This window comes from Urocampus carinirostris, chromosome 3 (assembly GCF_059441175.1).
Source record: "Urocampus carinirostris isolate Australia breed hairy pipefish chromosome 3, RoL_Ucar_1.0, whole genome shotgun sequence".
In the NCBI taxonomy this organism is placed as follows: Eukaryota; Metazoa; Chordata; class Actinopteri; order Syngnathiformes; family Syngnathidae; genus Urocampus; species Urocampus carinirostris.
This window is the reverse complement of record NC_142351.1, coordinates 53416910-53430300: the sequence shown is the minus strand read 5'-3', so window position 1 is coordinate 53430300 and position 13391 is coordinate 53416910. Positions and strand designations below refer to the sequence as shown.

Sequence of the window (13391 nt, the reverse complement as noted above, 5' to 3'; positions counted from 1 at the left end):
AAATATTTTGCATTCGGAACAGCCTGACCTGTCATTGAACTAAAGCCTACTCCATGAAAATCTTCATTGCATTATGAGTCAATCGTAAAAAATCTTTCAATAGCCACAGGCTCATATGGCGCTTTTATTGCAAAAAAAGTGTTCCTTAAAACTGTGATCTGTGCACCTGTACATACAACCGCTGGACAAGATGTTTTGAAAATTACAACTCTAAAAGCGCATTTCAACATACAAATAGTCCCTCACGCAAAATCGTACTGCTACTCCCGCTGCTTTGGGTCAACAATGCGCACGCATCCTGTGCTGATCCGGCGATGCCGTAGGCTTGAAAGGGGTCTATTAGAAGCCCCGAAAGATGTTTTTTTTTTCATGTGTGTATTTTTATGTTTTTATTCTAAATTGTTTTTTTTTTGGGGGGGGGTTCGGCGCTCTATTCTTTTTTTTCAATGTATATGTTTTTGTACGCGGTATTCACCGTGCTTATTTCCGCCTTTCAACCAGTAGGCGGCGGTGCGCGGGCACGAGCTTCTGCCTGCCTGTCTGCGTGCCACCTTCAAGGGAGGCGCGACATCCAACAACCCATGTCCGTCGGTCTGTTCAGTCGGGTTAGGGTGCCCGCTCCAAATTCGGTTGCCGCTTGGCAATTCCAAGCATGGAGGACTAGTTGCGTTCGCTTCCACTGACTCGGACTACGCGTTACCACGCCGAGGGACGGAACCCACCCATTCGAGCAGTGTGTCGATGGCATGGTGGGCATCGGGGGCGACGCTGGGCCCCCGTTACCGTCACGGGGAGGCCGCCGGGATGGAGCTTCACCCCGTCGGAGCTGATAACGACGGTGAGTCCCGTCCAATAAATATATTTTTTGGGTAGCACCTGCTACAAATCGATGCTCATCCGTGAGAAAGAATCGAGGTCAGTCGTAATGGAGGTCGATCCGGGTTTCTCGGTTCGCTGCACCGCGGTCGATGAGTTCGTCCGAAAGAGGCGCGTGGCTCGGGGGATGCTTGTTGATGCATCGTGAGGCGCATACATGAGGCGGTTTTTTGAGTACTGGCGTTACCCAGCCGTCGCTAAATGCAGCGCAAATCATTTCAAGCCTAATAGATGATGGAGCTTTTTGTTCCATAGTGAGAAGCTTCCTTTCAAACTCTGTTATTGAGACATCGACATCAGTTTGTGGGTTTGTGTTATGTGAGGCTCAGTGAAATATAAAAATAAAATGAATTACATCTTATTCCATACCTGTCAACATCCACGGCCCCATGCCCTTAGAAACACGTATTTTCCTTTACAAAATACAAAACAATCTTACACCATATTTTTGTTCCAAACGTGTTTATTTATGTAGTTTAACATGTTAGATTGTAAATGTTTTTCGTTATATCATATATATTTTTAATTAACATTTTGTTGTGAGATCCTGAGTTGCTCGACGTGAATGAGGTTTATTCAAAAATGAAGTAGCTTGGACGTTCACTGTAGAAGGAAAAACACATGCAAATATAATTAAGTAGGATAATACATTTTCTTATTCAAATTATTAATTCACTTTCTGCATTAAATTATTGTTGGTAATATACTGATTAAAGGGATAACCACAAACCTGTCTTTTTTATGTTCTCCTTTTATACTTCCTTTTTTTCTTAACTTCTTTATACAACATAATAATTCGTAATATAATGCATCAAAGCAAGTGAGCCGTTTGAGAGCCGGCTCTCTTTAATGAGTTGAGCCAAAAAAGCTGATTTTCTAAAAAGAGACGGACTTCGTTTCACAACTACCACATGAAATCCGCCGTTGAATGATGCATGATGGGAAATCCCCAGGCGGCAGACGCATGCGCACAGTAGCATCTAAGCTCTTGTATCGTTTGCGACGAAAAACACGATACCGAGATAGAGGCTACTGCGGCGAACTATTTTGACTTGTTGATTTGCCGTTTCGTGATAGTCGGTGTATACCGGATGGTACCCATAATTGACAAATTTGCGTTTTTCCATACAGATTTTCTTGTACGTCGTACACGTCTTAAAATGCCTAATAAACGTACTTGGTATGGCAAAAACATACAAGTTGACAGGTATGTTATTCATTATTTGATTGGCAAAGCAAAAACAGCAAAATACATACTCTCAAACCTGTTAACTTAAGTTAATATTTTCCTTTATTAATGGTTGCAATTACCCTTATTTGGCAACAATTACCCCAACAACCTCAACATGGCACCTATTTACTCACAGAAAAACAGGATATGTAAAATAAAAACAAAGGTCATTTTCAAAAACAAGTTAATTTTTCTAACAAATAAACAACACAAGCCTGTTGTCAGTAACTATCTTAGTTCTTCCCCACTGCCGATTAGAGCAGAAATCGGTCTAACAAAAATGATATTTTAATTTTAATTTTATATTGTTCCCCTTTAAAATATTTTAATAGCGCACACAATTGAAAAAGATTAAAAAAAACATAAAATCAGAGAAAACGTGGAACAATATCAATTTGGTGAAAGAAAAGCCAAAAATTGTGACGTTAAAGAAAATGTACGTTATCACAAAATAAATGTAACCATTTAATTTATTTTTAATTTTACACTCTATTTCTGAGTTGAGTTGTATATTATTATTATTATTATTATGAGTTGAGCCTCACCTACACGTCACTGATAGTCAACATTGTTTACAACGAGATTAAACATGGCACTCAGGGATAGACATGTAATAAAGACATAAAAGAGAAACATAAGATCAATAAGAATGGTGTGATAAATAGGTACAAACACTGGCCTAAGTTGTGAGTGCATCAGATTTGTAATTGAAGGACTTATCAACAAGCTATTTCCTAAATTAAAGTTGTGAAATAAGATATGCATAGCCGTTATCCTATACAAAGGCAAGGTATACATTTTCTTATATTTTTGTGCACTTGTTTACGGAGGTGACCGCCCTGGGGAAGAAACTGTCTCTCCCCCCGTTAGTCCATGTTGTAAGGGACCACTTTCGACCCAAAGAGCCATAATAGCGAAATATTTTGATTATTTTTTTTCTTTAATGAGAGAGCTATACCATATTTTTTAAGACAAACTTCAGAAAAAAAACAAAAGCCTTTCTCCAAAGTAATTTTTCAGTGCATTTTATTTCACAGTGTGACATTGGATGATTTGATAGTAAAATAACATAAAAATAAGAATAATTCCAAAGCCTGTGTCCCGTATCAACAAATGTATCACTTTAAATTTGTCTTCCTCCCGCAATCACGTTGAGGTTCATTTTGACCTTCATTTTTTTTCATAAATTATGATATCATAACAAGTTTTTTTTTTGTAAAAATGTCACAAAATACTGCGCTGAGCAGACAGAAGTGCGCTGTTTGCATAGCTCCTCCCACCCTACCGCCCACCCAATCAAATTGCTTCTTGTGCTTGGCTGGCGTTTCTGTCTGTTCACAGTTTTTCTGAGGGTTTTTATCAGTAAGTGTCTCAACAGTGAACCTAGATTGTTCAATAAGGTCCCATATGTAGGATTCCTTAACGACGTACGTACTGCCAAAACGGGGCCTTTGGAGTGACACTTGACTGTAAACTGTAATGGGAAATATGCTCTTTATATACCGGACCGAACCCTTTAAGCTTATTAGTGCTATATCAGCAATGCACATGCTCTTCAGAATTGGATTGTTGTAGATGATATTTATATGGATAGTATTTTTTTCTCTAAACCTTATGTACTTATGAAAAGAGCCATATGTGGCTTGCGGGCCACAGGTTCCCGACCCCTGATGTAGTTGCTCTCTCTTCACCAGCGAGACACAGCTGCGCACTAGAAACATTGTTTAGCTTATTTTTCTCTTTAAGTCTTTAGCATGTGTTTATCCTGGTGTACCACCTCTAATTTTATAAACAATGTTTTGTATGTTGTTATCAATGACAATTCCAATTTGAAAAAATATTTTTTTAGAACTTTGACTCGAACATAACCACCAATAATGAAAATGTTGGCCTATAGTATTCAGTTTGTGCCACAACCCCACTCTGGGTGGTGCACAAGAGAAGTGCAGAAACAGATTAGTAGAGTAAAGCTGTTTGTTTTATTAGGGCACTGTTCAGTACGCGGGAAATCAGGTAGCGAGGTAACAATCGTGGTCCAGGATGCAGACGAGGGCTCGATGTTTCAGTAAATCTAAGCAGCAAAAGCAACAGTCCAAGAGTTCACCAGGCGGTATTTGTGATCCAGGAGGACACGCAAGGGTGCAGTCACTTGAATAACAAAAGGCTTAAACCAGAGTGCTTAGGATGTGACAAGGAATACAACAAACTAGAAAAAAGCCAAGGAGACAGAGTGTTTGAATTACTGACGGGGGAGAGTCATGATAGAATGGTAATCAAGACAAAGAAACACGGCTGTGTGGAGGAAAATTGAAACTGAAAAGTGAGCGGCTGAATAAAGATAGAGAGAGGGAAAGAGAAAGAAATAGAGAGAACCTATAGAAGACAATTTGAGTTTCATTTACTATTCAAATATTTTTTCATCATCAGTGATACATTAGTCTCGAAACAAATCTGTATTTGAACATTTCAATGTTATCTAACAAAAAAGAGAAACTCAAACAAACTGGATCGCACCTAAACACAGTCTAATACAGCTGAGTGATATGAACGGCTACCTTCAATACTTATTTTGTGAGTAGTAGCCGGCTCGTACATGTAGAGCACCAACAAATTCACTATGATTTTGTGTTTGTGTGTTTTATGTGTGATGTTGTGTCCGTGTGTCTTTTTTCCCGAAAATATGGGTCCAAATGGTTCTTGATAAGAAGAAAGACAAGAGAATAGTTGAAGATTAGGCCATCTAGCACCAAATATGAGTACATTATCTCACTTTGCAGTATGGCTAATTTGATGCACCGTAGACCCTGACGGGATATGTAGCCCGCACGCCGGAGTTTTAGGCTTAGGTTTGAGCAAATGTCGTCTTGTTCATGCAAATCAATGTGCCTATTAGGATTCTGCGAGGAAAGCTCACTATGGCGTTTCCTTGGTGAATATTTTCTACTGTCAGTATACATCAGGTCATGTGTCATCATCATCCTCACCCCCTTCCCAGCATGCAGTTCTACCAACACCTCCGTGCGGGTTTTGTTTGCTTCTTGGCCCCTATGAAGAACGGCAGCTGTTGTCCATGGCAACAAGCATCATTGAAATTCCTCGGCTGGTTCTTTTGGCTCCGGCTGAGAGGTGACGGGAAAGAGGGGGCTTTGTCGACGTTCCCGGTGTGATGAGTGGCTAAGAACGGAGGTGGGAGGCCTAAGAACCACCTGCAGAGTACAAACAGACCTTACAGACATCATGTGGTCCATAACATTCAAGGGAACATTTTCTGTACGTTTCCCAAAGCTAATTAACTTGGGGATTCTTACAAATGAGAACAGAAACAGTCGTACTCCTCGTTATTTTGCCGCTTCACCGCATTGCACCTTGAAATTTAAAAATATGACACACAAACAATTCTTGCTGCCTGTCTACTGGATGTGGAGCACATTTTTTTGAAGTGTGCCATTATGGCATGCCTAAAATGAACGGTGGCTGCCGTTCTGTCTCCCTAAAATGAAATGCACGTTAGGGGCGCGATCCATTGTCCCTGGTCGACTATTGCTGAAAGCACGGGCTGGCAGAGAGGTTTTTTCTATTGGTTCAGGGTGTTTAGGTGCGCTATTGTGGCCCGTCTAAGATGAACTACACTGGCCGTCATCCGTTATCCCCCGTCAACTATTGCTGAGTGCAAATATTTAATGCCATGCAGCTCTTTTTTTCCTTCCTTCCGCCTTAAATGAACAGCACCCTTGTAGCCATGATCCCTTATCCCCTTCCAACTATTGATGCAAAAGGAGGCCGACGACACCGTGCATGTTAAAAATTGTGGGGAGATACTCCCTATTACAGTATTTTCCTTACTTGAACCAGACTATGTATTTCTTTGCTTATTCTGAGGAAATGCTTAAAATGAGCAAACTTAGCAGCATGACGTTCTGGCATAATGCTGCATTCGAGTGAAGTAGCAAATCAGAATTATCCCGTTAGGTTTCTATTAATTGTTTTTTTTATATGGTTTAGAATTCCACCATTTTGGTTTGCACGGTGAGTTTTATTTTGGTCATCCAATAATCGATTTGCACGCGCATAACAAAACCATGATTGGTTCTCAAGCTGTTGCTAAGGTGGTCGCTTGGTTGTTCAATGTGAAGCGACACCAGATCAGATCTCCCAACTGATCGTCAGTGGTTCGCCGTCGTCATGGCGACAGACAGGGTATGAAAAGGGGGTTGTCAGTGTATACGTTGTAGATCAGGATGGAAACTCATCTGTGAGATTTGCGTTTTATTTGCCTAAGAGGATGATGCACGTTGACATGGCTTAACTCTGACATACACACATGCGCACACAAACACAAACGCGAATAGTCTAATCTCTCTTTCCCCAAACATGCTTATTGATGACATATGTATGGTATGTCTCTGCCGACATTGTAGCGACGACAGGAGATGAGGAACATTTGAGAATATACACAGAGACAGACAACTCACTCGCTCATTCGCACCAAGGAACAATTTGGGCCGGCCGATTAACCTGACATACATGTTTTTTTGGAACGTGGGAGGAATCCGGATTAAACCCACACAAGCACGGGGAGAACATGAAAACTCCGCACAGGAAGGATGGTAGCTGCATTTGATCCCATGACCTCAAACACACTAACCACTCAGCTGCTATAGCCCTATAGCGAGACATATAAAACAATATGAAAGTGTAAGGCAGGTATTTTTTTCATGGGTGGATGGATACATGGATGGAGGATGCATTGATAGTTGGGTGTATGGGTGGATGGATATTGAGTGGATTATTGCATGGATGGAGGATGGACAAATGGATCAATAATAATAATAATAATAATTTCCTTTGTATTGTCATTCTAGATTGATGAGTGGATGGAGGATGCATTAATGGATGGGTTGATGAATGGATGGATAATGAGTGGATTATTGCATGGTTGCATGATGGATCAATTCATGGATTGATGAACGGATGGAGGACGCAATAATAGATGGGTGGATGTATGGAACAATGGATCTATGGATTGATCAATGCATGGGATGGATGTGAAATTGATAGATATATGACAAACTTATGGACATTGGGTGGAACAAAGAACAGATGGATGAATGAATGAATAGAACAAAGGATGGATTGATGCGTTGATTGATTGATGACAAATTGATCGATAGAAGTCCAATCTTGTGCTAATTATTCAAAGCATGTCCAGGTTGAATCAAGCTAAGAATCTATCTATCCGCAGGTGAAGGCATGCAGTCGGCCAGCGCTCCATAGACTCTCCGTGTCGTCGACTCTTATCTGATCCCCTCACATCTTTCGTTTCTTTCGGGTCACCATGACGACCACCCTGCAAAAACTGGAGGCTGGCCCCGAGCTGGGCCTGAGCACTCGGCTCATGCCCGGATGCGAAGGCTCAGTGGGTCGCTACAAGGTGGTTCCTTCTGTCGTTTGCTCCATGTGCTGCCTTTTTGGTGTTATTTACTGCTTCTTTGGTGAGTTCAACACAATTTGATTGAGTTGAGTGATGATGCCATTTTGTGATGTTTGTAAAGTAAAATCTTAGGGGAAAATGAACAGACTGTATTTTAGTATCATTTTAACTATAGTTCAATAAAACCTATTCATACATGCCGACACCAGTTCCTACCTTCACAAAAATTATCGGACTGATAAGAGCCTAATGTGACACAGTTTTTGGCCCGATAGAAAAATGTACCCAATAATTAATCACCTGCTGCCACAAAAAATATTCAATCAGCCTACACTACTTGTTAGAAAAATTCCAAGTATTGTATCATGATATTGTATATTGTAGTAGCAATACTTCGTCTCCACCCCATTACTTTGTCCTATGCGCAAGGAATGGGAGAGTTTAAAATCAGTCCCTTGACTCAACATGTGTACAGGCTGTTGTTATTGTACAGGGTTCTGAATTTTAGGTAGCACAGTACATCGAGTTTTGTTTTGAGATAGTTATTGTTGCAGTCCTGCATATAAATGCCAACTTAATTAATATTAAAAGCTGCGCTATTTGATCATGATTGACAGCTGCAGACACATTCCACAAATGAGTGTCTTAATCAACGCATAATTTTCCTCGCTGATTTTTTTTTATAATGTAAGAAAAGTGCATGAATGAGTTCATTTTTATGGCTGTTTAAGTCTGCGTCTTGAAGTGCGGCAGCTACAAAAACAGAATAGTTTCTCCCCAAAATTAGTTCATGCTGCCTTTTATCAGGTATGCTGAGTAGTCCAAAATTTAGGATAAATCAATACAGATCCATAAACAGGTATCTTTTTTCCTTCTACTTTGCCGCAGGCTACCGCTGCTTCAAAGCGGTGATGTTCCTGACAGGCCTGATGTTCGGCTCGGTGGTCATCTTCATGCTGTGCTACAAGGAGCGTGTCCTGGACACCCAATTGAGCGTGGAGGCCTCTGTGGGCATCGGCCTGGGCATCGGCACCCTGTGCGGCCTGGTCACCATGCTTGTCCGCAGCGTGGGCCTCTTCATGGTGGGCTTGCTTCTCGGCCTTCTGGTAGCCTTGGCCACTCTGGTGGGCATGGAGGAGCTTTCCCACACCCCGCCGCGCTCCGTATGGGTGCCACTGGGCGTGTTGCTGGGGCTGGGCATGCTTTTCGCCGTTCTCACCCTCCAGTGGCAGCGCATCTTTACTACGTTATCCACGGCCGTTTTCGGCGCCGCCGTTATCACTGTGGCGGTGGATTACTTCGTGGAGCTCTTTGCATTGGTGCTCTACATGTACGAGCGCATGAAAGCCGTCCCCGGGAAGCCGGTCTGCTGGCTCACCTGGGTTGTCCTGGGCGTGTGGCCTGCACTCACTCTGTTGGGGGTGGTGGTCCAGTGGAAGGTGACGGCCGAGGGCTACTCGCATACCAAAGGTGAGGACACGTTAGCTCCAAATCAAGGGCTGGCCCTAGTTCAGGTCAGAGATAGTCTTTTGCTTTTCTGTGCTTCTAATGCAGAGGATGGCAACTATTTGGAGTGGCTGGACGCATTGTGTCAAAATATTTTGCCCTTGGGCCAATCCCGGAGCCCAATCCAATTGTTTTCATTTATGAATAAATACACATGCAGGCATTTACATGTTATATTTCTCTATATTTGTTCTTAACTAGAAATAATGTCATCAAATTGGTTTTGAAATGCTCACAATTCAAGTAAAAACAATATATTAGGCCCCTGGGCTTTGCACCAAATATGATATTTACTTCTGTAGTATTTTTGTAGTATTTCCATAGTATAATTTTTCTAAAGTATATCTGTAGTACTTTTGTCGTATTTCTATCCAATTTCTGTAGAAGTATTTTCATAGTACCAGTATATCTGTCATAATATTTCTGTTATAGTATTTTTGTATTATAGTATTAATATAATCATGGTATCATTGTTGTATTTCTGTAATATGTTTTATTATTTTCATAGTAGTATTTTCTTTACTAATTCTTTGGTGTTCATTTTTTTTCTTTTGTGCTTATTGTAGTTGTATTTTTGTTCTATTTGTGTGTAATTTTTCTATAGTAGTATTTTAGGATTATAGTATTACTGTAGTAGTACTATTGTAGTATTTCTACAGTATTTTTTCTTTTTGGAATGAAACCAAAATATAATATTAAGCCCCTGTTTTTAAGCACCAAATTTGATGTTTAAATTTGTTGCAATTTTGTAGAATTTTTGTAGTATTTCTGTAGGAGCATTTTTGTTGCCTGGAGAGGTATGGGTGCCACCAGGCTGTACTTGCGCAAGACACACCACAGAAAATGGTGCCCCTACAACCCCAGTGGTTAAGGGATCCAACCAACCAACCAACCATTTTTGTTGCAGACACACAAAAGGACTGTGTTAGCGCAAAAACATTTTTTTTATTAGTAGTACTTTAATTAATATTATAAATTGTCACAAGTTTTTACCGTTTTTCTTTGTTTTAACCGTTTTTGTTTGTTAGCCTGGCAAGCATGTGGCACTTTGGTCTAATACTAGTTAACTGCTAACACACATATTCCTATTTCTTGTTTTATTTACACCATGTGGTATATTTATGAACATTGACTGAACTTTATTGTACCTACAGGGCAGTTGCAGTTGATTTAATGAGGGTTTGGTTGCGTTAGATGACTTTGTAACGGATTAATCCTGTTTCAATTTACTTCAATGGGAAAACATGTTTCATTTCACAACGGTTTCATTATACAACAAGTGCTGGAAGCAATTAAATTAGTAAGTAGATTTACCACTGTATATCTTTTTCCCTCATCTATTGTCAAGATATCAGATTTGAGACATTATTAATACATACAAAAAATTAACGATTTTTTTTCGGCCCTTTGCAAACATTTTTAACCTCATAGGGACACTCCTCCTTGTTACGTGACCGGACCAGATCGGAGGCAGGAGGCAGGAAGGATGAACTCAATCGCGTAACGACCAGTTACTTTTATTTAGCAAAATAAAAGTTGTCCGACACTCAGGGACAAAACAAAACAAAAACAGGCTTACAGGCAAACAGGAACTCAGACTAGGAATACTCACAAAACAGGCTTTTACTCAGAACGTGCAAACACAGGTTTCCTCAAGTCAGACAGAACAGATTAATGCAAAACAGAAAACGCAATTAAACAGCAACCGGCAATCCCCAAAACCCGCCTTTAAGAAGCACACACGCAAATTAGACGACCTGCTACAGCCGGTCACCACGGCGACCATGCTGGACATGACACTCCTCTAGTTTAGGAGTTTCCCTCGATTTAGGTCACAAATAATCTTTCACTTTTTTGTGCTTCTATTGCTAACTCATTGCTAATGAACCCCCCGTTCCTCCTCCTAGTCATCATCAGTCGTCAGCAGAGGAGAATGCAGGTAATGCGTATTCGCCAACGGGATGACCGCTACCGCCACAAGAAAAAGAAGAAGAAGCATCTTGGGTCTTCTTCGTCCTCCCAAAGCCAAGCAAAACAACTCCAGGAACCCGCCTATCGCCGAAAGCCCAATCCGATCCGCCGCTACGACACTGATGTCCTCTCACCTGTGAGTACAGACAAAAGACAGGGTGGGACATTATCGGATCTGCTCAAGTCCGTACCCAATTGTCAATTTGTTTGAAATTTCAATACATCGATAAATCAGGAAGTGGTGGAAGTAATCATATTTAGCTTGTTATGGCACTCATCTTCCAGTTATCGATAAAGGATTTGTAAACCTTACAGTAAATGCTATTCTCATGCAAACTATGGCTCGCATGATGGATAGCGCTTTTAAATCCAGATCGCCTAATGAAAATAGTAATAAGATCATGTTAAAAAAGTACAACGGTAATCACTCACTGTATCGCGGTTTCGCTATTTTTGTTTTATTTTGCTTTGTATTTTGCATTCTGATTAGATAAACAGTCTCCTCGCCCCTTTTCTGCCTATGGCTGCCTGTGCTTCAATAACGTTGCAGTTGTAAATGTACTTAAAACTGACAATCTACATTGTGTAGGCTCATTTTTTTTTACCCGCAAAAGCACCAAAAGGCAGAGGAAGATGCTTCCTATTGCCAACAATGTTGGACTTTTCCACCTACTAAAATAAGGTAAAAGCATTTTTTATGCCACATTTTTGTTCCCATAATATCCACTTGATGGCGATAAAATATCTAATGTAACGTGGATAGTTTTTAAACATTCAGAATTAATCTTTAGAGCCACAGTGTGTAATGTTTGACCACTAAATGGCACTGTACTGTCTAATGAAAAGGAAAACCAGTGCCACAGACCACAGAGTAGCAGCAAGTTGCCAGACAAACATGACGGCAACCTTGGGTAGGGATTCCACAATGAAATTTCTCGAACTATCATTTTTAATAAAAATCAACATTTGTATGATAGTTAAGGTATTTTTGCCTAGTATTCAAATCAACGTTTTTTTTTTTTTTACGGGAATGAAATGTTTTGTACCAGTAGGAGGCGCTAAGTATTAAACACTGTCCCTTTAATTAATTTTAGTATGTTCTGTCATGCAGAAATGATATTGTGCTGTTGTCACACGAACTACATAAGTGCATAACTTACTTTTTTGAGCCAAATTGAGATTTGATCTGCACAAGTCGATCAACCAATCAAATTTCAGATAACCAATCAATGGTAGAATATAGTAGAAAGAACACTTTAAAAAATATATCATTTGACAGTACAGAAGTTATTTGTAAAAAAAATGTTTACGAAGTACAGTACTTTTATTTCTTGTTTGAAATGTTCTTTTCACGTCACAGTTTTTTCCAATAATTCAAACTGGGATTCATACGATTGCTGTTCTGAGATGTAATAAGTCCTCACTACTTTCATAATTGAGCAATAATTGTTTTTCTAAATAGGGGATTTTTTTTGAACATTGTCTACATTTGTTGCTGCACTTTGTGTTAATTTAATTTTTTGTGGTTTGAATGCTTTCATATTCGTTTTGTTTGTTTTCTTTTTTATTTATTTATTTTTTTTAGTCTTTGATTATATCCTTCCTCTAGAGCACCACATCTAATCTTGTGACCAATTTACACTACCTTTTCATCATTTATGCAATAAAGACAATTGTAATTGCTGTTATTCTTTTTCAATGCAGAGTTATATCCAGAATTTCCGGGACCGGCAGGTGCAGGCTCAGCCTTTCCCGGTACATCTGTTTGGCGGGCCTCAAGCCACGGTGGAACTTGGCCACGACCCGGGCTCCACTAGGCCCCTCTCGGGGTCCACAGGACCGTTACTGCGAGCCTAATGCTCCACTTTGACAAAAAAAAATTGTAATCAAAACACTTATAACCTTGTTTGACTGCACCACTCTCACTCATGCATGTGCTGTGACGACCCCAAAACGGGTCAACACTTGTTTCAGCGTTTCAGATCAGATCAGGGATCCTCACAACAGATCAGGAAGCCCCTGGCGCCATCCGGATTACTTTAGCCCCCTTTAAAACTATGGAGGACCCAGCTTGCAAGAAATGCATGGATAGATAAATATTTACAAATATATGCCCTATAAATAAATGAACACTTACATTATTCACATAATATATATATATATATATATATTATATATATATATATATATATATATATATATATATATATATATATATATATATATATATATATATATATATAATGATGTAATGCAATGTATTAATATATCTATGCATTTTGTCATTCATTTTTTATTTATTTATTCCGGTATTTATTTTGACATACATTTTGTCACAACAAAATGTTAATCAAATGAGGCGGTCTAGTTGCCTGA

The 13391-nt window shown here is 39.8% G+C and overlaps 1 protein-coding gene across 1 annotated transcript; it reads left to right on the top strand.

The window, feature by feature from the left end:
* Positions 1–431: 431 nt before the first annotated feature.
* LOC148370117 (transmembrane protein 198-like) lies at positions 432–13140 on the top strand. The gene is made up of 5 exons (XM_088330061.1): positions 432–838; positions 7350–7599; positions 8427–9008; positions 10952–11151; positions 12720–13140. Exons 2-5 carry the CDS (start codon positions 7443–7445, stop codon positions 12870–12872), a joined length of 1092 nt encoding a protein of 363 aa, XP_088186187.1. The 5' UTR covers positions 432–838; positions 7350–7442; the 3' UTR covers positions 12873–13140.
* Positions 13141–13391: the final 251 nt, after the last annotated feature.

Excerpts from the sequence above, each read along its gene's own strand:
- LOC148370117 (XM_088330061.1), top strand. The coding sequence starts at position 7,443 with ATGACGACCACCCTGCAAAAACTGGAGGCTGGCCCCGAGCTGGGCCTG. Across the intron at positions 7,600-8,426 it reads TGTTATTTACTGCTTCTTTG|GCTACCGCTGCTTCAAAGCG; the intron begins GTGAGTTCAACA and ends ACTTTGCCGCAG. Across the intron at positions 11,152-12,719 it reads ACACTGATGTCCTCTCACCT|AGTTATATCCAGAATTTCCG; the intron begins GTGAGTACAGAC and ends TTTTCAATGCAG.